Consider the following 25,700-nt stretch of genomic DNA (forward strand, 5'->3'; position numbering starts at 1 on the left):
GGCGGCGCGCGCGCGGGGCGCGGGAACACGTGGGGGCGGCGGGGCCATGGCGGAGCCGGGGCCGGGGCCGGAGCGGGGCCCGGCCGGGCAGGGGCCGCCCCCGGAGCCCCCCGCGGGCGGGGAGCAGCAGCAGCAGCAGCAGGGGGAGCAGCACGGGGAGGAGCAGCAGGAGGCGGCCGGCCCCGAGTGGAACATCCCGCCCAACGCGCCCGCCTGCATGGAGCGGCACCTGGACGGGGCGCACTACCGGGCAGGTGGGCGGCGGGGGGGTGGGGGGGCACCGGGGATGGGATCGGGACCGGGACCGGGAATGGGATCGGGATCGGGACCGGGGGGTGCTGAAGCCGCTTCTCCCGCAGACGGAGCCCTGCTGCTGGGAGCCTCGGGGCTGAGCGGCCGCTGCTGGGCCGGCTCCATCTGGGTGTTCGCCGACCCCCGGCGGGCCCCCAGCGAGGGTTTCTGCACCGCCGGCGTCCAGACTGAGGCGGGGGTCGCCGACCTGCGCTGGGTGGCCGACAGGGGCATCCTGGTGGCCTCCGACTCCGGTAAGACCCTGGGGGCGTCCCCCCTTTTCCTCCCCCCCCTTCCCTCCCCCTGCCGGTGTCCCCCCGGTGAGTTGGGGGCTGCCCCGTGCCCCCCCTGTACCCCTCTGTGCCCCCCCTGTGCCCCCCAGGCGCCGTGGAGCTGTGGGAGCTGGATGAGAACGAGACCCTGATCGTCAACAAGTTCTGCAAGTACGAGCACGACGACATGGTGACGACGGTGGCCGTGCTCGCCGGCAGCACCCAGGCGGTCAGCGGCGGGCAGGATTTCTGGTGAGTGCCCCCCGCAGCCCCCTCCCTGCCCCTCAGCGGGCGGCGGTGCCGGGCTCTGACCGCTGCTCTCGTCCGCAGTGTGAAAGTCTGGGACCTCCCGCAGCAGGCGGTGCTGCACTCCTACAGAGGTGAGTGCCGGCTCCTCGTGGTCCCGTCCCCGGGGCCAAGCCACGCTTGGTGCCGTCACCTCGGGTGAAGCAGGCTGTGGAGTTCCCAGCACGGGCATATTTCCTTCTCTTGTTCTTTTCTCCCTGCCAAAGCTGTGCTGTGAGACTCGTTTGTCTGCACCTCCAAGTGTGTTCTAGAATCTCTCTTCTATACTGAAATCTTCTTGCACCTGCTCGCGTGATTAAAGCCGTGTTGTTTTGAACTCCAGCTCACCAGAGAATACAGATCTCTGGAGGTGTCATACTGTGATCTCCGGTGCCAGTGGATGCTGTGTTTTGTTCATTTGGCCTCTTCCCCCCAACCCTTTGTAACTGGCCTCTTGTCTGGAGAGGCTTCAAGCTCGTTCCTGTCACAGGGATGGAACTGCAGTGGCTGTGGTTGGGTTTGGCAGCTCATCGGTTTGCTAGGGAGTAACTTGGGATGCTCAGTAACTCAGGATATCCGTCACTGACTAGAAGTTATCCTGGACCTGGGCATAAACCATGACACCACCGTGCCTTCAGAGAGCCTCGTTCCCTTGTCTGTGTTCTGTGATGGGGCGCTGGGAATATGTGGGAAGTCTGGGTACAGTCTTTGAGGCTCTTTATCCTTCTGTGCTTTTGGTAGCTCACTCCGATGCAGTGACATGTGTGGCTTCCTGTCCTGGTAAGGACACTGTGTTCCTGTCCTGTGCTGAGGTAAAGCTAACTCTGCATGAATCTACCTGATAAAAATGAGATTTAACTTTAAATTATTTGCAGTCAAATGCGCTTATTGAAAAACCACCTGTTGTGTTCTAAGCTATTTCCGTGTGTTGTTTAAATGTTCCAGTGGTTACACCGAGCTGATCTGTACAGGTTTGTATTAAAATGTGGGCGTTCCTAGCTCCGTCCTGGGGATGACTGAAGGAGCTAACTTGATGTTAATGTCAGCATCGTTTTAAACGTGGGAAGAGACAGTGTGGGTTTGGGTGTGGGTCAGTAGCAGTACTGCAATGAATCTGGCTTTATGCCTACCCCCTGCTGCAAAACCATTGTAAAAACCTTATTTGCTTTGAATTTATAGGATGGCAGAACGTTACTCTGGGACACCAGATGCCCCAAACCAGCTACTCGAATTGGTATGTTTCTGAATGCAGTCACTGCTTGTGTTTTTTTTTTTTTTTGTGTGTGTGTAAAGAAATAAATTATTTTATGCCTAAGTTCTCCGCCTAACTTCAATCTAGTGACCTGACTACTTGGGTCACAGAAGCCTATTAAGCCTTAAGGAAATCTAATGCTATCACAGGAGTAAAATCAGCTTCTAAATAATTCTTAGTGCAGTAGCAGCCCTAACTGGGATTGGGTAGGAATGTCTTTGTACTGACTGCTCTCTTTACACTTACCCTCCTTAACTTACAGTTTGCAGTGCCTGTAATTACCTCCCTACCTCAGTCCTGTGGCATCCACAGAAAAGTGACATCTTTGCTTTGGGTAAGAAGTGATCTTTAACTTTCACCAGACAAATCAAGGTCTGCCTTTTCACAACAGCTTTGCTAATAACCTCATTTTCCCTTTCTCTTTTAAAGGTGATGAAAATGGAACAGTTGCACTAGTAGACACAAAGAATCCTGATTCTGCCCTCAGCTCCACTGTGCATGCCCGACGTATCACGGGGTTTGCATTTTCTACACATAGGTACGGGCTGAGATACTGCTGTAGAGCGTGTGACTACATACCCTTGAAAGCCATATTGTTTTGTAGAGTAAAACATAGGGAAGTATTAGATTTGGTCATTTTATAGAGGATGATTAGTAGTAAAGAACAGAGTAAGCTGAATAACGTCTGGTTTTGGAGATGTGTGAATGTACAACGTTTTTGTAGCATTTGGAATTGGCCAATTCACCGTAGGGATTTTTCTTACTCCACTCACCTCACCTTGAGGAGCTTGCTTGCTTTCTGATGCTAATAGCACGTTGTTGGCATAGTGTACTGACAACCTGACAAAAAAAATTCATAAGATTTGTTGTCTGTTAATTCAGTTTACCTGGGTCTAGCTTGCTAAGACACGTACTTCTCACACATCTTTCCTTCCAGCTTTCTTGTATTTGATTGTTCTGACTGTGTCTCATCTCTATCCTCTAGTTCACCCTTACTGGCTTCAATTAGTGAAGATTGTTCAGTAGCTGTTCTGGACTCAGACCTTTCAGAGGTGTAAGTACCCAAAGGGGCGTATTCACTGTGGTTGTTTGTCATGCTGATTTCTCATTAAGTTAATTGTTTATATGCTGAAGGGAAGATGAAAAGAGTCCTTAAACTGGGGAGCATCATCCTAACAAACTAGCAGTTAGGAAGTGCACAAGCCCATAAATTCTTAGTGACAGTGCTTTATGGCTAATAGAGTGTTCGTGTTTTCCAGGTTCAGAAACCGTTCTCATCGAGACTTTGTAAAAGGCTTATCGTGGTCTCCTTCAGATAATGCCTTGCTCACTACAGTTGGATGGGATCATCAGGTTTTACATCACACTGTCCCCATACCAACTGGTGAAGCTTCTGGAGTCAACTGTGTAAAAGAATAGTTTTATAAACTCATCGGTCCAAATTCCTTCCTGGCATTACTTTGATTCCCCTGAAGTCAAAGGTGTTTGTGAACTGGATTGGTTACGGACTGGTGTCTGCCTCGAAGCTTGTGACTAAGAAGGTTTTTGTAGTAATTTTGAATTAGGCATAACTTAGTTACAAACCAGCCTTTACCCTCTCCTCAGGAGTTGGCTTCACCTGTGATAAGACTTCAGTATTTTACCCAGAAAAAAATAGTGACTTCAGGCACAAAGGAGTTTTGGAGATAGGATTAGGTATAATAAAATTAAATCAAAAAGACTTGATTCCTCCCTTGGTTCTTCAAGCTACCCACTGAACTAACAGAAACAAATTATTTGGGGAGGTTTTAAAAAAAAAAAAAAAACAAACCCACACCTCTTTACTAAGGTAGATGCAGAAGCCTTACCTGAGCAAAGTGTTTGCTGCGTAAATACTTCCTTCCAACTGAGCAGGAAGACGTGTTGGCATTTAAGGCCAGAACGGTTCCCCTGTTGTCCTTAGTGCAGCACGCAGCGCAGAAGGCTGGCTTTTGCTATCTACTATTGTGGATACTCCCATGGTGAGCACTATTTGTGTACTTCTCCATTAGTATCAGAATACCAGTGCTTGGTGTGACGAGTCGCGTACGCTGTATGACAAGGATCCCAGCTGCAGCCCTATAATTAAACAGCTTTGTGATGGTGCATGACATGCTGAAATACCAGGACCTGTAAATGCTCAGCCATTGGCTTGAAGCTGAGGCCAGCCCACAGGGGCTGTTGTGTAGCATGCTGAAAGCCAAGAGAAGTTAGTAGCTTGACACCATGTTTCAGCTCCTCTGCTGAATGCAACATAGTCAAAGATAAGACTTGTGAACAAAAAGTTACTTAAGGGGGAAAACTGGACTAAGGATTTCGGTCTTCATTTGCTTGCTCCTGTAATCAAACTTGGTGATAAACGAGACTCCTCATGCACTTGCAGTTAGTGACTTTTTTTGCTGGAGACTTGAGAGGATGAAACATTCCTGTAATCCCCTGAGATGGACTCCACATAATCCTTAGAGGTGTTTTTTTTTGTTGGTTTTTTTTTTTTTTTTTGGTAATATAACCCATCTTCCAAACTAAACTGTTTCCCTGGAACATATTTAACTGAAAATAAATTGCTTTGCTCTACACACATTGCTACTGTTCTAGCTGTGGCTTGCTCCAGACTAATACTTGCTAGACAGACAAAAGTGGGTCTTGGCTAATGAAATAACAAATACTGTTACAATAATGCTACTTTAGAATGATAGTGACACTAAACTGTAAATGGGCTCATCTCTCCATAAACCTTTACTTTTGTTGATCCAAATCATGCAGAGCCCATCATTAACTTTTAGGCCAAATAAGCTTTCTCAGTCTCTGTACTTTTTCTCCTTTTAAGCTTACTTTGCTCCTTTTTGAGTTCCACTGTCATAACTGTTACAGAGCAAACTTTCTGATCTAGAGCAGTGTATTGTAAGGAAAAGATAAATGGTTATGAAAACTGACAAGTTCCCTCAAAACTATCCCTTACACAAGCTAAGCAAAGTTGACAAGAAAAAGTTACACCTGTTACAGATCTCTGATTGTGTATTAAAAACTGAAACAGGTCTTGTGCTGGTTGTGAAAAAGGTGTCTTTGAGAACAATGGAAGAGTTTTAAAATAAATCATAGTGTTCATTAATAACTGCCTATAAGTTTCACTGGGCCACTTCCATAATATTAAAGAGCTAGCTGAGCTCACTGATACAGCTGAAGTGATTTCAGCCCTGAAGCTGCAACCGTTCTTAAACAAACATGCACCACGTTGCTATTTAATGCAAGTAGTATTTCCATGGTGTACGGCTAAAAGAAACAAGTTCCCAGTATCAAGTGCTTCAGCATCCTGCAAATCTGGGTGAAGCTTTGTGTTCTGCCACGGGAGGGCAGCAGCTGCCAGCGTGACAGTAGTCAAAAGTTTGCACTTTCCTTTAGAGCATTACCCGTTTTACCACTTGTCTTTTTCACCATGTTAAGAGAAGCACGGAAGAGCAACAGTTTATCTAGCAGTCCCTAACCTGCTGTATTAGCTTAGCAAGGGTATAATCACGAGGAGCCAGCGAGGCCATGTTAAATAGTCCCACCAGCATGCAGGCAGCACAGCAGAAACACTGACACCACATCAATGCTTGTTGACTTGTAAACTATCTGCAAAGGAATTGGAGAATTCTGTGGGTTTTGTGGTATGCTAACACTGCCCAGGCCACTTTACACGCTGTTCAGGTTTAGGGACACTAATACTTTGTGGCCACAGTAAAAGCTTCAAGATACATCGCACGCTTCCCTAATGAAGAACCTTGTTCTGTAGCCAGGCCTGGATTAAAGAGATGAGAATGCAAATAAACAATTTGGAGGAGTGGAGAGAGTCAGCCACTATGAAGGCAAGCCTGCCTTTTATGTTGTTGCTTGCATTACTCACGCTGCATTTTCAATTTTAAGTACAACGTTCTAGTTAGGACTTGCAAATAAATATGCAAGTTGCGTTACTAATGAAAAGTTCAAAACCAAGGATGCTATTTATAGAAGCACAGGGTGAAGTGTAAAAGCTCTCAGCCTGCCTAACCAGCTGGATGCGAGGGGTGTTTCCAAAGCAAAGGGGCAGCTAGGGCTAGCTGCCTGTTCCTTCCTTGATCTGGCTTCTGGAAACACTTAAATTGCCACAGTGTCTTGTATCAGCTGCTAAGTAGGAATTGGACAAAGCCCTAGGTAAGGTGAAATTCAGACTGTTACCGAGGCCAATTTGAGACTTCTTCCTGTCTGTTAAGTCCTGTTAAGCCTACACACAAAAATCTCAATAGTAGATGGACAACAGAATACTAAAAAGAGTCAGACTGCATGTAATAAAACAATACATCCAGACGCATTTAATGCAAGAAGGTTAGTTTTCAATGGCACTCATAAATAAGAGACTTTGTTCAAAGGCTTTACAAGTAAAGCTATCAGTTATGCTACATTAGCAGGTACTTTGAGGAGAAGACGGCTGTAGGGGATGATTTATGTGGTATCAAGACTTGAATGACCAAACTCAGGAGAGAGCTGAAGTGTTAAGAACTCCATTGTCAGGTGTCAAGATAATTTCTAGTGCTACGGCTGGTCTGTAAGGTAGGTTGTTGTGCTCTGTTAATACCCCTCACTTCCCTCCTCCTCTATTGCTAAGTTTTCATAGTGAAACAGCTGGGGGAGAAGGAGGAGAAACAGGAATGGTACTTGGTACAGCACATAGATCACCTGGGCAAGCAAGAGGGAGCTCTTCCCCGTTCTGGCAGAGTTACAGATTTAACTTAACACTTCTGTAAGTTCTTTGGCTGTCAACAGCCCTGACAGTGATTTCTTTGTAACATGAACAGTTCCCAGCGGCCTTGGCCTGTCTAGTTGTTACTGAAACTCTAGTATTTTCCTAATGCACTCAAAAGCAGCAGGGATAGCCCAAAGTGTCTGAAGAATGGAATAGTTTCACTGCTTCAGACATTCTGGTTAACCAGTTTTACAACTGTGAACAGTCCTGCCTGATTTCATTACAGCTTAGCCTACCATGCATTCCCAGAATGGGTGTTCTTTGAATGAATAATGGCTAGTACATAAAACTGACTTACATTCTCAGGCTTCTACTATTTAATATAAAAAAATACACAGCTACCAGAAACAAGACATTCCACACTGTGTAACACCGTGCCTATTACGACTACATAGGAATTGTATGTGTGGGTGAAATAGTAAACATGAAATTCAAAGTTAAGTGACAACATTGGAGTTTCACATTTTGCTCTGGGGAAAAAAAAAAATTGCTGGGGCTATGTTCAGATTTAGGAAAGTTTGTAAGAGGGGGAAGATTGTCCAGAGACTGTTTGTGTGAATTTAATATAGACCAAAGTCTCCCAACAACTGTTTACATTTAAACTAATTTTAGGAATTAATTTTGCAGTTGTAACTCCTCATTGTGCAAACCTCTAGATCAGGTTGCAGTATTATCAGCGAAGCTTTGTTTTAGGTGAAAGTGGTGAAATTCCATCCGATAGTAAAACACAGCCCTGAAGCTATGCAAACATGATCACGGCTCTACTTCCATAGATAAAGAAGAATTCTCAAGATGCTCCTCACACGGGAAACTTCCTCACCAGGAAGGGGGGAGGAGGGCAAATGGCTATTCGGCATGACACTGGTACACTTAAACACCCAGGTGGCTACTCCATAGTTCCTTTTCTTCACAAGTGAACATCCAGTTATTTAAACTGTGTTATTTCAGTACCAGCTGGAGTGAGCACGTCTGGAAATACTCCTAGTCACTGTGACTTACTGGCATAACAACACCCTATGAATTAGCTATTAGACTTATTACGGTATTTGTGTTCTCATTTTATTCACAGCAAAGTAAAGTTCAGAATACTTTGAAGCCTCTGCAATATTTGAAACAGCTGTTAAATTATTAGGTAGAGTTGGGAATAATATAAAACAAATGTCAACAAGGTGACATTAATGAAGATAACTGTTTTGAAAATTGCACTGAGGGAAAAATATATCACTGAGTTTTGAGTCAAATTGTAGAGCAAAATCTGCTTGCAACACAATGCAAGGTAAGCTTGAGTGGAACTAATGATACTGTGTAATATTGAGAATAGAAAGTGCTTTCAATAAAAGTAGACTAATGTCTCAAAGTGCTTTTAGTTTATCAGTGATTAGAAAATACTCTCTACAAGTTTTTTACACCTATCTTACAGTGATTTTCAGCAAGTTTACCTACAAGGAAGATGTATTTGTTCCTAAGTTCCGGAGGTTAGCTATTCAAAACCTGGTCAGTTACAGCGAGCGCATTGCTCTCCGAAGCGTGAGATACCTTTTCTGACTATTTTATCCCAGGCACAGGATGGCCATCGCTAGCTCCTCCAGACAGATCCGCAGAAGCAGACAGGCTTGCACGCACACTCAACACCCAGACAAGTGTTCACAATGTGCTAATGGGAATAGCTGGAGACAGGTCCCTCAGGTATGTCACTGGAGACATTTCACACCCAGGAGTGTCAAATACTTTACAACTACCCAAATTTAGCTTATCAGTCCCCGAAATCAAACAAAGCCAAGCCTCAGTTTATAAGAACTAAGTGGCTTAGCTTGTAGAGGTGGGGTTTATGTGGGTATTACGCGGCAAAGTAATCCTGGAAGAAAGCCCCATCGGTACCATTCTGTTGAGTCACTAATACCCACCACCTCTGACAAAGGAAAAGAATTGCTGAATGTCTTGTATTGCCGGAGTGCTTTACAGCCATCCAGTCCAGCCTCAGCCTTCCACGATGACTAATTAGCAACAGAAACATTTGCAGTGACCAAAAGGAACAGGAAAGCAAGGCCCCACACTCCCAAACTGCTGACCCCTGTGGTCACACCCAGGGGAAGGGGGCTCAGACCTTTGTGGAGCTGCTGAGCCCAGCTCCTGGGGATAGGCACAGAGAGCCGTGACCTGTTTTTAAGGCACCAAGCTGTTTTTAAGGCACCGGTATAACTGATTTGCTTAAGGCTATTGAGGGAGGTGGTGATCTAGTCATCCTAAACTATTTCTATCCAATTGACCTCACATTCTTATTTTAATTCCCCTAGATTTAGATATACAGCAGCTTGCTTCCATTATGTCTATCTCCCAGTTGTTTTCTCCCCACTCCCAAGCACATTGCATTTAAACCAATTAAAAAAACAAAACTGAAAACAGTCTCTCCAGTGGTGATGCTCTTTAAAGAGAACTAAGACTCTTTAGGCCCTTTCACTTTCTTAGAAGACCTAACAAGCTGCAATTTTGAAAATACCGGGAGAATGGGAAGAGAAGGAAAAACACATTTGCTCACGAACAGCAGCCGGTCCTCTGTAGTAACTACTCTCCATGACAGTCTTTTGAGAAGAGTTCAAGTCCCAGATTTGCTCTCTGCCTTCACCCTCTGTAGTTTCAAGCAGTGCATTCATTTGCTGGCTGGGTTGGGACTGTCCCTGGTGCCCAGGGAGGTGAGCCACTGAGGCACCTCTTCATCTCTTGCCAGCTGAAGGATGAAGGTGGCAGAGCAGCCCCACGAACAAGCCTACCGGTGACCACTCTGGTAGGCGTAGGAGATAGGCTGCCGTGTCCCGGGTCTGACCGTGAAGGTGTTGGTGGGTCCGCTGTACTGTGAGCTGCCGTGGGCAGGTCTGGAGGGAAGACAACAGGGAAAGTCACTGAAAGCCAAGGAAATCCCACATATAGCTGTGCTTTTCTATCAGAGCAGGAAGACTTGCATTCTCCCCTGCAAGCAGCCCCCCAGTAGCCCCTCACCCACGTCTGTGTTTGCTTGTGATCAGCATGGCCACCGTGCTGCCATTACATCCCCACCGCGGAGCTGGTGGAGCAAAAGCCACTTGCAAAGCTCTTTTCTCCACTGCTTGTGGTGGGTGACCCAAGGTGGTGCTTTCATGCCAATTTCCCTAGGGTCTTTATAACAGCCACGGAACAAGACCAAAGCCATCCTTTGGTCCTGGTCCAGGGCTGTTACAACGACCCACGCTGCCCAGCCACACCACACAAGCCCTCCAAACACCATCGGGAGGCCAGCTCAGGGAGGCACCTACCTGCCAGCTGCCGAGAAATCCCCATTCTGCGCCTTGTACTTGGTGTCAGCACCGCCATACGGCCCGGCTTTCCCAGCCGAATCCATGGATGTCCGCCTGCCCTGCGTGCTGGCGGGGCCATTCCGGTGGGCAGAGCCCAGGCGGCGAGCCCCCTCCCCAGCCGAGGAGCTGTATGCCCCGGGGCCGTAGGATGAGAGAGCGCCCGCACCCCGGGCAGCTGCCCTGGGGTAGGAGCGTTCAGGCTCTGAGACGTAGAGCCGCTTTTTGATAAGCGGGCGGCTGTTTGGACCACGGCCAAAGTAGCCAGCAGAGCCACCGTAATCTGGATAGTGGGGCGTCAGGTCGCTGTTCCTCCTGCTCTGCTCCACGGGCTCCTGTCTGTTCCCGTAGTTGTAGCCACGGCCGTAGCCGGGCCACCTGAAGTACCGTGGTGCCTCCGAGCCCCGGCTGCAGTCGGGGAAGCTGGGGCACTTGCGGTTCCCCTCCCGGCTCTGGGGGATCCCGTCAGCCTCATCCGCCTCGTTGCTGAACTCAGGGGGTGGCGGGATGATGGCGTAGTCCAGCGTCATCTCCCCGTTCTTCTCCTCCTCCTCGTCATCCCTGGGCATGGCAGAGCGGGGAGGCTCGGGGCGTTTTGGCTGACCTGACTCCAGGAGACCCCGCAGCAGGCTGGAGGCAGTGGCCCTCTGGTGCCCGGGGGGCTGCCCCTCGCCCACCACCCGTCCCTGCTCCGAGGAGCTGGAGAAGGAGTGTGGCTTGCTCTGTCCTGTCCCTGACAGGGGCCGGGGCACCACGGTGAAGGAGTAGGGCCTGGACTCGTGGCGGTAGAAGCTGGTGGTGGAGGTGGTGTCTGACGCGGCACTGCCAAGTTTGGGGGGTGGCTTTGCCCGTGGTGGGCCCCCCGCCTCGCTGCCCAGCCGGCCCCGCTGCGCACGCTGCCGGGCTGCCAGCAGCAGCGCCATGGGGGAGCCCCGCTCCACCCGCTCACCCGTCACAGGGTGGATCAGCACCTCCTCCTCCCCTGAGCCCGAGGCTCCCGGGGGGCTGCTGGATGAGTTTTTGGGGCAGGGAGGCTCGGCCGAGCCAGCCCCAGCCCGGTGCACTTTGTACTGGAAGATGGCAGCGCCAGGCTGCGGGGCTGGGGAGATGGGGGGCGATGGGGGAGTGGGAGCAGGGGGCTCCTCCTCTGGCTTCTGAGGCGGCTCTGGGGCACTCACGCTGCTGTCAGGGGACTGGGGAGCAGTGGTCGAGCTCTCCGTGGCCTTGTCAGCAGCAGGGGTGACAGGAACGGGATGTTCCTCCTGCCTGGTCGGCTCCTCGGCAGCAGCCACCACTGGTGCTGGGGGCAGGCTCGGGGCTGGGAGCAGGCTTGGGGCTGGTTTTGGCAGCACGGCATCACCCGGGTCAGGGGGGCTCAGCCGCAAACGCGGGGTGCTGCCTCCATCCTCAGGGCTCTGCTTCTGGCCAGCAAGCCCCAGGGCAGGCTTTCTTTCTTTCTTCAGGGAAAACACGGCTTCCAGCTCGTTCCTGATTTTCATCACGCTGCGGGGCTGCACGGCTGAGTTGCTCTCGGGAGCTGGTTGTGCCTCACTGGGAGGGCTGCCCGTGGCACTGGGGGGGCTGCCGGGCCCCTCCTTCCTCTCCTTCTCCCCTCCCGTGGGTAATGGCGAGGCCTTCCTGGGAGGCTCGGTGAGCTGGGGCCCATTGGGGCCAGGCACATGGTTGCCAGCATGGTTGGTGCTGCCGCCTGCGGGCCGGGGAGCTGCTGGCACCTCCGTCTGCCTCTCCTCCCTCCTGGGGGAGCGCAGCAGGGCCGAGAGCTCGTGCTGCAGCCTGCTCAGGTTGCCGGCATCCTTCCAGCTGTCCTCAGAGGTCGGGTAATCCGGAGGAGGCAGCTCCAGGTCATTCGCAGTGAGAACTTCGGGTTTCGGAGGAGAGTCTTTGCTGGCGGTTTTTGGCTGGGGACTCTTCTCTGACTCTGAGCTGGGCAGCGGGGACCGGCCGATGATCTCTGGACCCGGCTTGGGGCTCAGCGGTGGAGGGGTCGGCACAGCCATCTTGGTGAGGGGCTGTCTCAGCGGGGGATTTCTTTCCTTGGCTTCTCCTGCGTGAGCCTTGGCTGCGGGTCTTATGGTGAAGCATGGTGGGAGGGGAGGCCGGGCGTGGGGCTGCCTGGAGAAGGGCTCCTGACGGGCAGGCTGGTTCTCCTGCACGGGGATGGAGGAGGACCGTGCCGGGGCCGGAGGAGGCACCTTGAAGGACCTTGGGAAGGTGAGATGGGGCTCGGGGCACTGCTTGGGGGGCTGCAGGCTCTCCTTCGGGCTGGGGGCAGCTGGCACCTGGACTTCAGTGATGTGGAGTGGTCCCTCGGCGTCCGCCTGCCTCGTGTTCAGCACAGTCTCAGACTTCCACTTGGAGATGCCGTTGGTGAAGGGCACAGGGGCCTTGGAGAGCGGTGGGGCCGGTGGGATGAAGTCTGGAGGGGACAGCATGCCAGGGGAGGACAGGGTGGAGGCTGGGGGTGGTGGAGGTGCCATGGCAGGAGGTGGCGGCACCGTCTCAGGCGGTGGCAGCGGTGGTGAAGGCGGCCGCATTTCAGGTGGCTGTAGGGCTGGTGAGGCTGGAAGCGGTGGCGAGGGGGCCCGTGCTGTTGGCGGGGGTGGTGGGGGTACTGATGGTGGTGGAGGGATGTCTTCATCCAGCTCATCCCCGTCAAGAGCCTGCGGGCGCAGGTCCCCCACTGAGCTGTACATTCGGTAGTTCCCATTGATCTGGGAGCCAGGGCCTGCAAGGAAGAGCAAGAGCACGGTGGCATGAACACCTTCTCCGTCAGCACCACGAAGCCCAGAATTGCCTCTGGCCAGTCACCCTCCTAGTAAGCCGGTTTATTTTGCTCAACAGCTGTCTGAAGCTTGCTCAACTCTAACAGCCACTATGCCTCACCCCATAGAAATGAATTCATTTTCAAGAACTTCAAAAAGTTATTAATAGCAGGCTTGATTCTAGCATTAAAAATCTCATGACCAGACTGTCTGCTCCAGAGAGTGGTACATGCATGCTTCCTTCACAGGATCCCCTGAGCCCAAGGGCAGGGCACTGCTGAACATATCTTCCCTTAACAGAGAAGATCCCTTACCAAGAGCTGCTTTTTCTTCAAAGTCTTCTGGCACTGACGGCGTTGGCACAGCCACCCCGTGGGATTCCTGGGCATTCTGCAATAGTTGAGAAAATGGAGCTGTTAGATTGATGCCCAGGGTATTAGAACAAAGGGCAGTAGGATGCGTGGCTGGTAATTCATCTCAGCAAACAGGAGCCTGACGGGATGCAGTGCCATTTCCTAGACATGAGGTACTGCAATGGCTGCTGTTGACACTGTTCAAGGGGACAAGGAAAGCAATAAAGGTTGCACAAACCACAGGGACACAATTCCCCACGCTAGTCAGGTACAGACAGGCTGTACAGGAGGACGGCTGTTTCACATCCAAGCCTAGAGCTCCACAGCGTGGGATCAGCAGGATTAGTTTCTCACCATTCACAGACCAAGCCAATTTTAATAGCTCCCACTGGTTTTGTGGGTATTACTCTCCAGCAAGCGCTGACAGCCTCTGCCACAGTCACGTACACACCACAGTCACTGAAGTTGCAGAAAGGCTTCCAGGTTTTTGGGAAACTCTGGCACCAGCATATCTGAACAGTCTGGGGAAAACTGCTACTTGTGTGGTTTGTTTCACTCTCAATTACTCCCTTAGCATTCAGGCTGAAAATTCAGCAGTGCATTTAGCTGGTAGAGGACCATGCAATTTAGCAGCCTACACATTTGTGAGGATGCTTACAGCTAGGGCAGTTTAGATAATTATAACCACCCACTGTGAGATATTCAAGGCATGTTGACTCACCTAGAGTGCTGACCAGGGCTCCTGCCTCATACACCTGCCAAAAGCAGAAAGCCTCTCCTCTTTCCTCCAGTGACTCACTGCTGAGATTGCTCCGCAGAGGGATTGGAGTTGCTCACGAAACGTACACTAACGCGCCCACGTCCAAAACACAAACTGATGCTGAATCAGGCTGTCAGCGCAGACGTAAGTGACCGAAGCAGTTGACTGGGCTTTCACATACCAGCGATGGGAGAGACCATAGTGAGGAAATATGAGGAGCTCCCAGGCCCCTGGGCAGCAGTCAGGGACACACCGTTCAGCGTTGGCTCCGTCCTCGCAGGGCCAGCCCTGTTGCACTGCTCCTCACCCCAGGCAGCTGTTTGCATTAGCTGTTAACAGCCCGTTGTGCAAAGGAAACATCCTACAGTCAGTCTGCACCACGGCTGTGCGCTGGTTTTCTGTACACAAAAGCCTAGATAATAATCAAGCCGGTGCCCTTTGCCTTTCACTGGTATTAGCACTATTTTTACAGGAGATTGCTGTAGGACTCCAAAGTCTCCTTGATCAAAGGTTAAGCTCAGTGTATCCAGCACGTTAACATTACACACTGCGCTGGGTGTAAGGAGTTCAGGAACGTGAGAGCTGCTGGGGCAGGGCTGACTTTAGCAGCAGCCAGAGTTCCTCCAGAAGGGCCCTGGGACCCCCCTACCCACTACCATCCAGCAAAATAAGAAGAAAATACACGTGCTTTGCTTGCAAAGCCTAGCAGCTTGCAGATTACCAAAGATCCTCTATAACCACAAGTGAGTGAGCCAGTTATAGATCAGCCTGGAGAGAGTGAATGGGAATGCACAGCTCACGGGATTGCACAACTGACCAGGCAACTTCACGTTGGTGGAGAAGCCAAGGTCTGCTAAAGCATAAGGACTGATCAGTTAGTGGCAAAATAAATTAGGTGAGCCTTACAACCTCATCTAAGACCTCCTTACTGTTCCTAAACACACAGAACGACGCAGGGGAGAGATCCTTAGGTTCAGCTGAAAGCCGGAGGGAAGATAAAGGGTAACAGAGGCATTTCAAGATCTGAGAATGAAATTGTCCAGTGCAATGAGATACCAAAGGCCACACAAAAAAAGCCCAGCAGTTTCCATTTGCTGTGAAAATTCATTGCTGCCAGTCTTGGGAGCACCCTGAGGATACCTGCTCATTTAGAGAGAAACAAAAACGTCTGAGCACTCATTTGACCTGAATTAAAATCAATGTATGCATCATACATTTGGATGGGAGTAGAAAAGGAACAGCAGACGGAAGAGTTCTATGCAAAATTGGAGGAAACAAAAGTCCACACGTCATAGATGAGTAGTTTTGGACATGTCATTTCAGCAGGTCCTACAAACCGGGCGAGCCTGTTTCACACTAAAAATTTCTGTTGCAGTTGCTAAAACTCAGCATCTCAAAAAACCACCCATCTCCATGTCATAAGCTGGCTTCTAAAATGGAAAGCATCTCCAGTACGCTGCCAGCCTTGAGAGATGACCAGAAAGATTATTTTCCTCTTGTATGTTTGCTAGGGGCGCGACCAGCTCAGCAAAGCTCCAGCTGATTCAGAGCCGGCTGCTGCCTCTGGTGGGTGGTGCTGCAGGAACCTGCATTTCCAGTCGGCGGTGCTCAGATTGGATTTGGGTGTGCTGAGGATCCCGCTGGGGTGAGCTTTCACTGGGATGACCAGGAATCCCTGAAACAGATATCCCTTGCCCTCAGTGAAAGAGATTGCCTGTCCTTACCATCCCCAGTCCTTCCCATGGTCTTCCCCTGGAAGCCCATGCTCCCCATACATTAAATGAGTTAGGATTCGAGGCCATTCCTTAAAAAGGCACCAAAATATAACTGCCTTACATCTTGGGCATCTTAAAAAGGCCAAGCATTTCCCCAAATGTGGACAGCTACCTCCAAACTCTTTGTTTTGAAGTAGAGCCTGGGACATCTGGTGGTTAACCAAAGGAATTTAGTCCCGCAGGCTGCCAAAGCTCTGCCCTCACCTGCAACTCTCAGGAAGCCACAGGGAACGGGGAAAGGGAAAGGGGACGCTGTCCTGTGCCCAGGGGAAGGGGACACTGTCCTGAGGGACAGCCAGTGCCCCGCAGGGCAGCTCGCTGCTGGGGGCGGGCAGCAGAAGAGCTGCCAGGTGTCCATGGCCGAGGCACCGCATCACCCTGGCTTGCACCCCCCATGCATGTTCCACAGCTGCCCCTCGCCGGGGAACACGGAGGGGTGGGATGGGAGGAAGGGGTTAAGGCAGGAGAACAGCCTGGTGGCTGCACTACAGCCCAGCGCCAAGACGGATGTGGCAGCAGAAGCGTCTGTGCCAAGACAAATCAGAATCAAACCTAATCAAAATAATGCAAATGTCCAGCACGGACTGGTCTTTAAAAAACGTGGCTTACACCTACTGATTTCCTCAGTTAAACACGGTACTTTTGGATAAGGAGCAGGGTGAGAGGGACCTTCAGAAGGGCCACTGTGGGGAACCCTGCTGCAGGCAGGCACCACTGCCAGGGTGACAGCCCTGAGTACTTATTCCATTTGTGCTGTTAGGTCCAGAACCACATTCATTTCCACTAGTAAAACATTTGGAAGCTCTGAGAAGACGCCAGAGCCCTGCTGTGCTCTGCAAAAGCCCAGTCCCAGCACGGTCACACACTGAAGTCAGCAGTACCAGGAGTTTCTCAAGCGCCACTCCTACTCAGCCCATCTCACACAGGATTTCTTTCACCTGCTGTTGTCTTTTGGAAGGCATCACAGAAGGCACAACCCCTTTGTGCCCATAACCTTTGTAACTTGCTAATTATGCACTCAAATTGATGTATAACCCCCACAATTGTCCTCCAAATGACACCTGCACTACCCCACGAACTGCTAATTGTAGCTGGCTGACAGCAGACCAGCCCATTTGCTGCTGTAGGTGATGACGGCTCTAAAAGGACGAGGATGTACAAGGAAAACATCCCCTGCTCAGAGAGGATTTACTTGTCAAGACAAAGGGATTTTAAGTGTTTTACTGTCTTCAGTGACCTGTGTGCATCACTTCAGGTTTAGCTGTTGCCCTTTTCAGAACGCTTCTGAGCAGTCATGCACTTCCCTGTGGTCTTCATGAGATAAAACCTTCAGAAAGGTGAGTTCCACAGGAGAAAAGCTCAGCAGCAGAGCATCGAAACCAGAAGCAAGCACCTGTGGCTTTTGGAGGCAGCAGGGGGGGATCTCAGCTGGGTTAAAGACAGCTCCAGGTCCAGCTGTGTTGGTGCTCACTGCTGTGCTCTCCACGTCCAGCTGCTGCTGGTAGCTCTGCTCAGAGCTGTTTTGCCCACCCAGAGACTGGGAAAAAACAGTCCAACAACCACGTAGAGGTTCACCAGCATGTCCTGATAACACAGGTGCGACAGCCGCCCACAGCTGCTCTGATGCAGAGAGCGAAACCTAGAAACCACGGCAGCAAACCCCCGTCCTGCTCCCACTCCCAGCCTCGCCCTCGGTGGAGCTCCGCATCGCCCGCTCGCTGCCAGCGGCCGCCTTCGCCTCCTGGCGTGCGCTCGTGGTGCTTTGATGCTCGCCGTCAGAGCTCATCAGGTACGCGACCTCAACCACTGCAAGCTCAACAAGCCACACACGAAGATGTTGTCTTGGGGTTAACTCCACCTGGCAAGGACTTGCAGATCTTTCCTCCCTGTCGGCCTCTGGAGAGTCGCAGAGGGAGCGACAGGGTCTCTGCAGAAGCCGAACTTCTTACAGAATAAGGAAAAAATGCAACCTCACCCACCCCTCAGTTCGCATGGTTGCTGAGCTTGTGATATTTGACATTCGTGCCTACTGTTTGCTATGAGACAGAGGAGACTCACAGGAGGGTGTTCAGTGTGTTGGACAAGATTTCCTGTAAAGTTTATTAATGGAGAACTTACATTTTGAGGGTCCTAGAAAGGAGCAGGCAGTTAGGAGTCACTGTGCCAGGGGCTTTGGTCTCCCTGTGTTCAGAGGAATTGCAACAGAGCCAGAGAGTTGCTTTTCTACGTGTTTACATTTAACGCTCCCTGGTCTCCCATCAGAATGTAGTGTGTCTGGAGCTGGTGCAGGCAATCAGCCTCTGCACAGACACCTGCTGCATCGCCTCCTCGCTCCTATGCCAAAAACGTGACAGCTCTGCTATCGCTCCATCCAGCAGCACGCCTGATCCAGAGAAAGGCTGCCAATAGTGCTTACAAAAAATGCAGCGCGAGCCAGTTCTATCACCTACGTGCTCAGCGATATTTTTAATTGAAAATACAAGTCTGATAACATGCTTCTCACCCAAGTACCTCGCCTACATCCAGCACAAATCCTGAACTTGGATCACCTGTTAATCCCTTGTATCCACCATCATTACAGAGCGGTTTGGCTTTTCATTTATTTTCTTCCCCCAAGTAGAGGGTGAGAGAAGCAGCCAAACCAGCAGGCTCAGGGCACCAGCTCTGAGCTCTGCTGTAGCCAACCTCAGTAGCGAGCCTGGTACTCACCAGGGGTAAGAAAGTCAGCAGCGGCCGGACTCTCGGACGAGGCTTGAGTGTTGCTGTTCCAGAGTCGGTCATCGTCCCAAAGCGATTATCGCCATAATACACTTCGATCACATCACCTGAGGGGAAGAGAAGGCTGTCAGCAGCAGCACTGCGTTCGAGGCAACGGGGAAAAACAGTGCTGGGCAACACCTTGTTTCAGCAAATCCTTCACAGCGCTTCCTATTTCAGGTCCCAAGAAACATCAGATTGTGAGGGATATCTGGGTGTTTGGAGCCGAACTGAGGACGGGAGGAGGCAGGTCCAGGGCTGCAGGACCCAGCCGGGCAGCCCTGGCACCCTGTGACAGCAAGAGCCTTCCCGGAGCTCCCAATGCTGGCCTTGAAAGAGCACGGGGCAGGCCAAGTCCCTCTGAAAGGCTTATTGCTAATAGCAACTAACTTAAATTTACCTTGGGAGAGTCATCAGTCAGTACAAGCATTCAATTCACTCCCCACTCAGGTTAGGTTTGGGGAAGGAAAACACTTTAGGAGCAAACGGATCAGCTCTTTACAGGGTGGTGAGGCTCCAGCCCCCAGGACTATGGCTGTCCAGAGACGACACAACAGCCTCTAAGTACGGGCAGGATTTTATTTAATTTCTTTTGTCTCATTTGTCAGCAGCTGGTACTGGGGGAAGGCCGAAGCCAGGAGCCCACACCAAACCAGGAGCTGCTGCCTGTGGGCAGAGCAGCTGCATCAAAGCACAGAGCTAATTACGGGTTCTTTGCTCGGCCCCATCACGACAGCACGACCCCAACACCTGCACAGCAGGGAGGGACAGCGGGTGTGAGCCCGAGCCTGGCTGCCCGCTGGCAGCAGCACGGTCCCTTGGGACTCAGGTGGATGACAATGTCTTGCTGGGACATCTCTGGGACACAGAGATGGACACGGGCTCCCCCAGAAAGTTTTCTTTCTGCCCCTTGTGTGTTTTTCTGCCAGCAGGACGGGTGCTGAGGGCAGTGGCAGGGAGATGCAGGGGACATCACATTGCCTGCAGCATCCTTCTGCATGCTGCTGGAGCAGTTTGTCTGGCCTCCGATGCGACTGGCACTGGAGGACAGATCATGCTTGCCATAACACTTTCAGACTCCTGCCCTACAAAGACAGGCTGGGAGCGTCTTTCCATTAAATGCCACCACGAATGGAGAAACTGCAGCAGAAAGGCTGTCGCAGAGCCCTGGCGTCACAAGCAGGGGAAGCTATCAGGTCCTCCAGGTTCCCAGCCCTGTGCTTTTACCTTCAGCCACGCCTTTTGGGCTGGTTTATTTCTGACGGTGAATAAAGCTCATAAAATTACTTTAATTACGTTCTTTGTGTCTGATTAACAGCATGAATTAACAAGCAGAAGCACTGAAGCATGTAAACCCCACCTTGGCTGGAAGGAGATACACAAATAATTCGCAGCTAAGGAGACCAAATTACAGCACAAGGGTTTGAGAAAGGAGGGGGAAAGCATGCAAAACGGCTGTGAGCAGGGAGAAAACTCAGCCGGAGTGTTCTCACCTAGCAGATTTAAATAGTTGTTTCAGAGAGAGGAGGCAGCAGACAGCCAACCCCTCCACTCCAAGACACTGACTCTGAGAAGTAAACACATTTTTTTTCCTTCCTTAAGCAATTTGGAAGCGCAGTGCTCAAACTCCCGTGCCAAGGTGTGAAGCGCAGAAATAGTTTCTGTCAAGTCCTGTACGGAGGTTGAAGGCTGAGGAGCAGAAGCACGAGGGTTGCATAAGCCCCGCACGGGCTCATCACCATCACCCAAGCCTCCCAAACCTCCAGGCAGCGCTCGCCCAAGAGGAGCCACCTGCCCTGCCTGCCTCGGTGACCGAGATGGTCCCAACAGCTGCCCAAGCCCCCTGCCCAGCCTGAGTCCCCCCTCGTGTGGCCACCCCCTGCTCAGACGTGATAACCTTAAAGCACGCAAGATGGAGAGAACAGGCATTGCAGACAGGTAGAGGAGGCCAGAAGGCACAGCAGCTTTTCTCTAAAATAATAATAAATTAATCAAAGCAGATCCAACTGGGGTTCAGATGGATGACATGTGGTCTTACATGACAATGCAGAAATCATTACACGAGCACCTCTCCAGCTAAAACAAACTCAAATGCCTCAAACATGTTACAGAGCCCCTTGGTCTTCCTCTCATCAGACTACAAGAAGCTCTCTCTAAGTCTCTGCCCTCTGCGGACCAGCAGAGATCAGGCAAGAAGCTTCCAAGGAAATGCAGCTTTGCTCTTAGTTTAATGGCAAAAGGGAAGGGCAAATGTTTACATGCATCCCTGCAGAAGAAAAGCACTTGTACAAACACCTGCAATGAGGAACTTGACCATGCTAGGGCTGGACATGAGCTACCCCAGGCTCCAGAGGGGTGAATGAATCTGGGATAGCCTTGGGACATAACACCTAGCCTAGCAAGCATGTGAGCTTTTCCTTTCTCCCATCCAGTACACCACAAGTTACCCTGGCAGACATCCAGCAGTGTCCATCATCCTGCTGCTGTCCTTGCGGTCAGTCATGACTTCCTTTTTTCCCCTTATCCAAAACCTCTCTCACAAGGGCATCTTTACAACAGGGGCATTTTCTTCACCTTAAAAAACACTAACCTGTGGTGCTTTGGTGACAGTAGTCCTACCAACAGCTTACAACCTCCCAGCCTGTAAGGGGCCCAAGTGGCAGAGGAGAAGCTGCCTGGATCCCCGAGATGCCAGCAAATAATTATTGTTATTGCTAGTTTTGCATAACCCCTCGGGCGACCCCACATTCAGCAAGTAGCCAGCAAGAAATAAGGCCAGTGCAACATGAGAATTTGGATTCAGACAGCTTCGTTGAGCAGAGGCAGAGTTCAGACACTTGAAATAACAAGAATTTTCTATTAAATAAGTCACTGAGTAAGTAAACTCAGTGAGAAACTGGATTAAAGATCACAAGGTCTTTGATCCTAGATTACTAAGCATCTCTAACCTGAATGCATTTAATTAAAGTAAAATGAAGTGCTTGTAGTTGTGTTTTCTTTGCTAGATAAACAGGACTTGCCTGCTGAGAGCCTGTCACCAGCAAGACCTTGCTCCGCCAGCTTCCTTTCCTGGAAGGAGGCTCAGGAAACAAACGCACCTTCCTTCACAGGCTGTCGGAAGCGGCTGGCCCTGACTGTGCTTTGGCTGCTTTCTGGTGTTCAGCCTGTTCTGAAGATATTTGTGTCCTCTCGGTCATGGGAAATAAAATAAGCAATTTGCAGCACATGCAATGGAACTCCTTCCTGCTCCGGGGTTGCATCACCTGGAGTAGGCGCAGCCCGTCTGACACCGGGGTATCCACGGCTCGCAGCGAGGAGGCGGCATCAGTCACTATATTCAGGAATCTCTGAGTCAGTGACATGCAAACCTACACCCATCGCACGTTGCCTAACTTCTGTTTACTCTGTATGAAAAACTAAGGTGGGGATTAGCACAGCCAGTGGACTCCTTTTGGCAGCAACAATGGCATGAAACTATGCGGCAAATAATTCAAGAGACAAGGCCTGGGATGGGACTTCAGTGGGTACGACCGAGGAGTTGAGGATGCCCTAAAACCTGCCCCTGGGCCCGCCGGGCTGTGGGCACGCCACTCCTCACCATGAGCACACACCTCAGCACACGCTGCGCTGAGCGTGGTCACTCAGCCCGCGTGTGTCACGCTACCCCATATAAACGAAATTAATGGCATAAACGCCAAGAGGATGTTAAGGAGTGATTCAATGGCCCTTATTTACACTTGATTTCAAAGACTCCTGGCTTTTACTTTGCAAGTTGATCCCCACAGCAGCTCCCTACACCTGAAAGGAATGCCTTTGTACTGCAATTGCAGACACGGAAATCAATCTTGTAATAAGCAGACACAGCGACTTTTTCTTTCCTTTTTTTTTTTTTTTTTTTTTTCGCTAATCCAAACCACATCAGAGGGAAGCTGGAGTTCTTCTCAGGTTTACGACAGTTAGAAACCAGCAGGTTTTTTTCTGTGTGCAAGAGTTGCGTGGAACTCCCCCATCGCGTTCTCACTGAACCTCAGCTCCTCCAGCTGCCCTTTGGGGTGTCCCCACCCCTCGATGGCAGCGGGATGCGGCTTCGCCCCACACTCGCTCCCACTTTGGAGCCTTGGCAGCTCCTGCTGGAACCTCACAGCCACCCAGCTTGGTCCACAGACGGCTCTCCCTTATCTACCTGGCTGCTAACTCGGCTCCCTCCTACACGAGCCTGCAGGGCACGGCATTGCATTCAAACCCACGGAGAGCGCAAATAAACCCCGGCAGCACGCCGGCCTCCGCTCGCCTCGCCTGGAGCCCTCCGAGGGGCAGCTCGGGAGCCAACAACGAGCTGCGGAAGGCGGGGGCCGCTCCGCACCTTTCCGTACCCCCTGCACCCCGCTCCGCACCCCCTGCACCCCGCTGCGCACCCCCCGGCCCGCTCCGCACCTCCCCGCTCCGCACCGTCGGGGCGCGGGGGCGGCCCCCAGCGGCCGTGCCGGAGCCTCCCGCAGCCTCCCCGAGGGACGAAGCTCGAAGGGCCGGGGCCGCCGCCGTCCCCCCGTGCCCCCCGCATCTTCCCCCTTCCCCTGCTCGCCCCTCCACGGGCACTGACCGGTGCCGCCCGCGCTGTCGGAGGTGACCTCCTGGGTGAAGATCCAGGGCGGGTTAGTGGCGAAGAGCGAGGTGGTGGTGGCGGCGGCGGCGCCGTGCTTCTTGCCGAAGAGGCGGCTGAAGGTGCCCTGCACGGAGTGGTGCTTCTTCATGGCGAAGGGACGGCCACCGAGCGGCTCCGGGGCCGCGCCGCTGCGAGGGAGGCAGCGGGGCGGCAGGAGCGGAGCGGAGCGGAGCGGGCCGGGCCCACCTGGCCCCACCTCCGGCCCCTCCTTCTGCCCAGGTGCCTCCGCAGCACCGGGCGCACCCCGGCCGGAGGCTCCGTGGCCTCCCCCGGGCGGCCTCCCCCGAGCAGCCTCCCCCGGGCAGCCCAGTCCCGGCCGGAGCTTTCCTCTCGGGAACGCCGAGGGGTCCGGAGGTTCCCGGGGAGCGTCGCCGAGAGGTGACCTCCACCTCCCCGGGGGGAGCCTGCCCAAAGCCTGATGCCTCAACAAGGCGTGATTAAAGTTTGATGGCAAAAAAATCGGGACTTTGCAAGTTGGTGGTGCACTGAGCCTTTATGTGTGGTGGTTTCCCGGCTTTCTCCCGCTGCCTCGTGGATTTGGTCATCTGCCCGCTGCGGCAGTCATGCCCCGAGGGCTGGGCTCCCCAGCCCCAAACCTTTCCACCTGCCCCTTTGTGTGGCATTGGGACCACAAATCCCTGTCTGGGCCAAGGAGATGATGGCCAGAGTTGGGGCAGCAGCAGTGCGATCCCTTTGCTCTGCTGCATGCTGGAAAGCGAACGGCACCGAGCTGTTCAGAGGTGCCCTGCAAGGCAATAAAGCCCCCGGCCTCCACACTGCGACCCCCAGCCTCCACACTGCGAGCCTCCTTTCCTGGTACCAAAGCCTAAAGACGGGGACTTGACCCCAGTTATTATTTTTTTTGTGTGTCAGGTACAAAAGGAAGTGTCACCAATTTCCCGTCACACAAATAAAAGCCGAGAGTTAATGAGTAACCTCGGTTATTAACAAATGCTGGGATTTTCGGGAACTTTAAACCCCCAACAGCCATCAAAACGTTAACTCTGAAGCACGGCTTTAGGGTAAGGTCCTCCTGCCTTATGTTTATTTCTACTTCCACTGCATTTTGAGGGTCAAAATGATGTAGTTTCTTTTTCAGTGAGAAGCATTTCTCATTTAATCACGTTTTGAAATCACGCTTCTCACAATCTTTTCCAGCCACGAGGTGCCCGGGAACGCCAACAGGCGCGCACTGCTGCGAAAGGGAACCAACCCCGACTGCGTCACGGACAGGCAGCACCCGAGTGAAGCGAATTAACATGATGGGCAAACAGGGAAGGGAAGGGGAGCTGGAACCTCGTGGGCCCTGTGGCTGCAGCTCGGGGTGATGCCTCCCCAAAGGTCTTGCTGGGACCCAGCCAGACCGGTGGTGCTGGGAGCTGGGGGCAGCCCGCGCCCTCCCTGCTGGTGCTGCTGCCGGGACGGCTCCGGGCTGGGACTCGCCTGTAATTAGTGGGGCTCGCGCCCTTGCTGACAGTTAGCCTAACTGCTGCTTAGGCTGGGGCAGGGAACGGAAACAACCTGCAAACATCCATGTGAGCGCAGCTCCTGCACGCCCTGAGCACTGCAGCGAGGCTGGGGGCCCTGCAGTCGTGTTTTAGCCAGGATCCCAGCAAAAAGCACAGCCCTGCCCGCAGGTACAGGCGGTAGAGGGATGGAGACTGCGAAACTTTCCTCCTGGGAGCGCGGTGCTGGAGAGAGCCCGGCCAGCTCTCCGCAGGAGCCCCGTCACATGAGCCCCAGATATTTAAAGCAGATTCCCTGGCACCTCTTGAAAGCAGGAACCAGATGGGATGAAGGAGCCACGCAGTACCGGAAAGAGCAGTTTCATTCCACCTGCTGATGGGCAAAAAGGAAGGCTTGTATGTTATGAGCAAAGGACACAATATCTCTGCAAGATACGCCGGGCACATGTGCTGGCTGATATTTACAATGCTTGACTGAACAAACTGCGCAAGGTATACAGAGAGACAAAGAAAGTCAAGGAAAAGGGGAAGGGGAAGAGGAACTGTTCTGAGAAGAGAAGCCAATAAACTTGTGTTGAATGAGAAAGCCTGGGCCTCCACACAAAGCTGTTCCACAAAACATCGCTGCACTGCAGAGACCTCAAAGGGGCTGTGCAGCAGTGGGAAAGGATGGTTCAGCTCCCTACCAGGGCATCCCAGAGATGGGGGCCACGTGAATATTAAAGTGGGAGAGCAAAAGGTGCAAGTGCTGGGGAAGTCAAATCACAAAATTTGAGCTGAGAAAGTGCCCGGCACTGGTCTCCGGTACTTCTTCACTGCTGCGGAGCAGAGCAGAGGAGGGGGCTCCAGAGCAGCACCTGTGAGCTCGGGGCAGTGACCCTGCATGTGCCTCAGCTGGGTGGGGACCATCACGAAACATGTTCCTTGCAACACGAAGGGA

General features: G+C 52.0%; 2 protein-coding genes across 3 annotated transcripts; one reads left to right on the forward strand and one right to left on the reverse strand.

The window, feature by feature from the left end:
* The first annotated feature begins 19 nt into the window (after positions 1-19).
* Positions 20-4,698, forward strand: WDR77 (WD repeat domain 77). Its single transcript, XM_068659848.1, has 10 exons — positions 20-254; positions 360-545; positions 674-815; positions 894-943; positions 1,590-1,660; positions 2,028-2,082; positions 2,363-2,434; positions 2,530-2,638; positions 3,086-3,154; positions 3,360-4,698. Exons 1-10 carry the CDS (start codon positions 47-49, stop codon positions 3,517-3,519), a joined length of 1,122 nt encoding a protein of 373 aa, XP_068515949.1. The 5' UTR covers positions 20-46; the 3' UTR covers positions 3,520-4,698.
* Positions 4,699-6,420: 1,722 nt separating this feature from the next.
* Positions 6,421-23,545, reverse strand: C24H6orf132 (chromosome 24 C6orf132 homolog). 2 transcript variants are annotated; one of them, XM_068659843.1, is made up of 5 exons: positions 23,232-23,545; positions 18,584-18,699; positions 13,301-13,376; positions 10,165-12,949; positions 6,421-9,747 (listed from the first exon to the last, which is right to left on the reverse strand). In XM_068659843.1, the coding sequence occupies exons 1-5, from the start codon at positions 23,380-23,382 to the stop codon at positions 9,642-9,644; spliced, it is 3,234 nt and encodes a 1,077-aa protein (XP_068515944.1). In that variant the 5' UTR covers positions 23,383-23,545; the 3' UTR covers positions 6,421-9,641. The 2 variants fall into 2 exon arrangements, with proteins under 2 accessions (XP_068515944.1, XP_068515945.1); XM_068659844.1 differs by lacking the exons at positions 18,584-18,699; positions 23,232-23,545 and adding an exon at positions 14,061-16,000.
* Between the last annotated feature and the right edge of the window lie 2,155 nt (positions 23,546-25,700).

Source organism: Anas acuta, chromosome 24, assembly GCF_963932015.1.
Source record: "Anas acuta chromosome 24, bAnaAcu1.1, whole genome shotgun sequence".
Classification (NCBI taxonomy): Eukaryota; Metazoa; Chordata; class Aves; order Anseriformes; family Anatidae; genus Anas; species Anas acuta.

Coding starts and splice junctions, on each gene's coding strand:
- C24H6orf132 (XM_068659843.1), bottom strand. CDS start 23,382: ATGAAGAAGCACCACTCCGTGCAGGGCACCTTCAGCCGCCTCTTCGGC. Junction 18,700..23,231: donor CGACAGCGCGGGCGGCACCG/GTCAGTGCCCGT, acceptor TCTTCCCCTCAG/GTGATGTGATCGAAGTGTAT. Junction 13,377..18,583: donor TGCTGACTTTCTTACCCCTG/GTGAGTACCAGG, acceptor CAACTATTGCAG/AATGCCCAGGAATCCCACGG.
- WDR77 (XM_068659848.1), top strand. CDS start 47: ATGGCGGAGCCGGGGCCGGGGCCGGAGCGGGGCCCGGCCGGGCAGGGG. Junction 1,661..2,027: donor TGTTCCTGTCCTGTGCTGAG/GTAAAGCTAACT, acceptor TTGAATTTATAG/GATGGCAGAACGTTACTCTG. Junction 3,155..3,359: donor GACTCAGACCTTTCAGAGGT/GTAAGTACCCAA, acceptor CGTGTTTTCCAG/GTTCAGAAACCGTTCTCATC.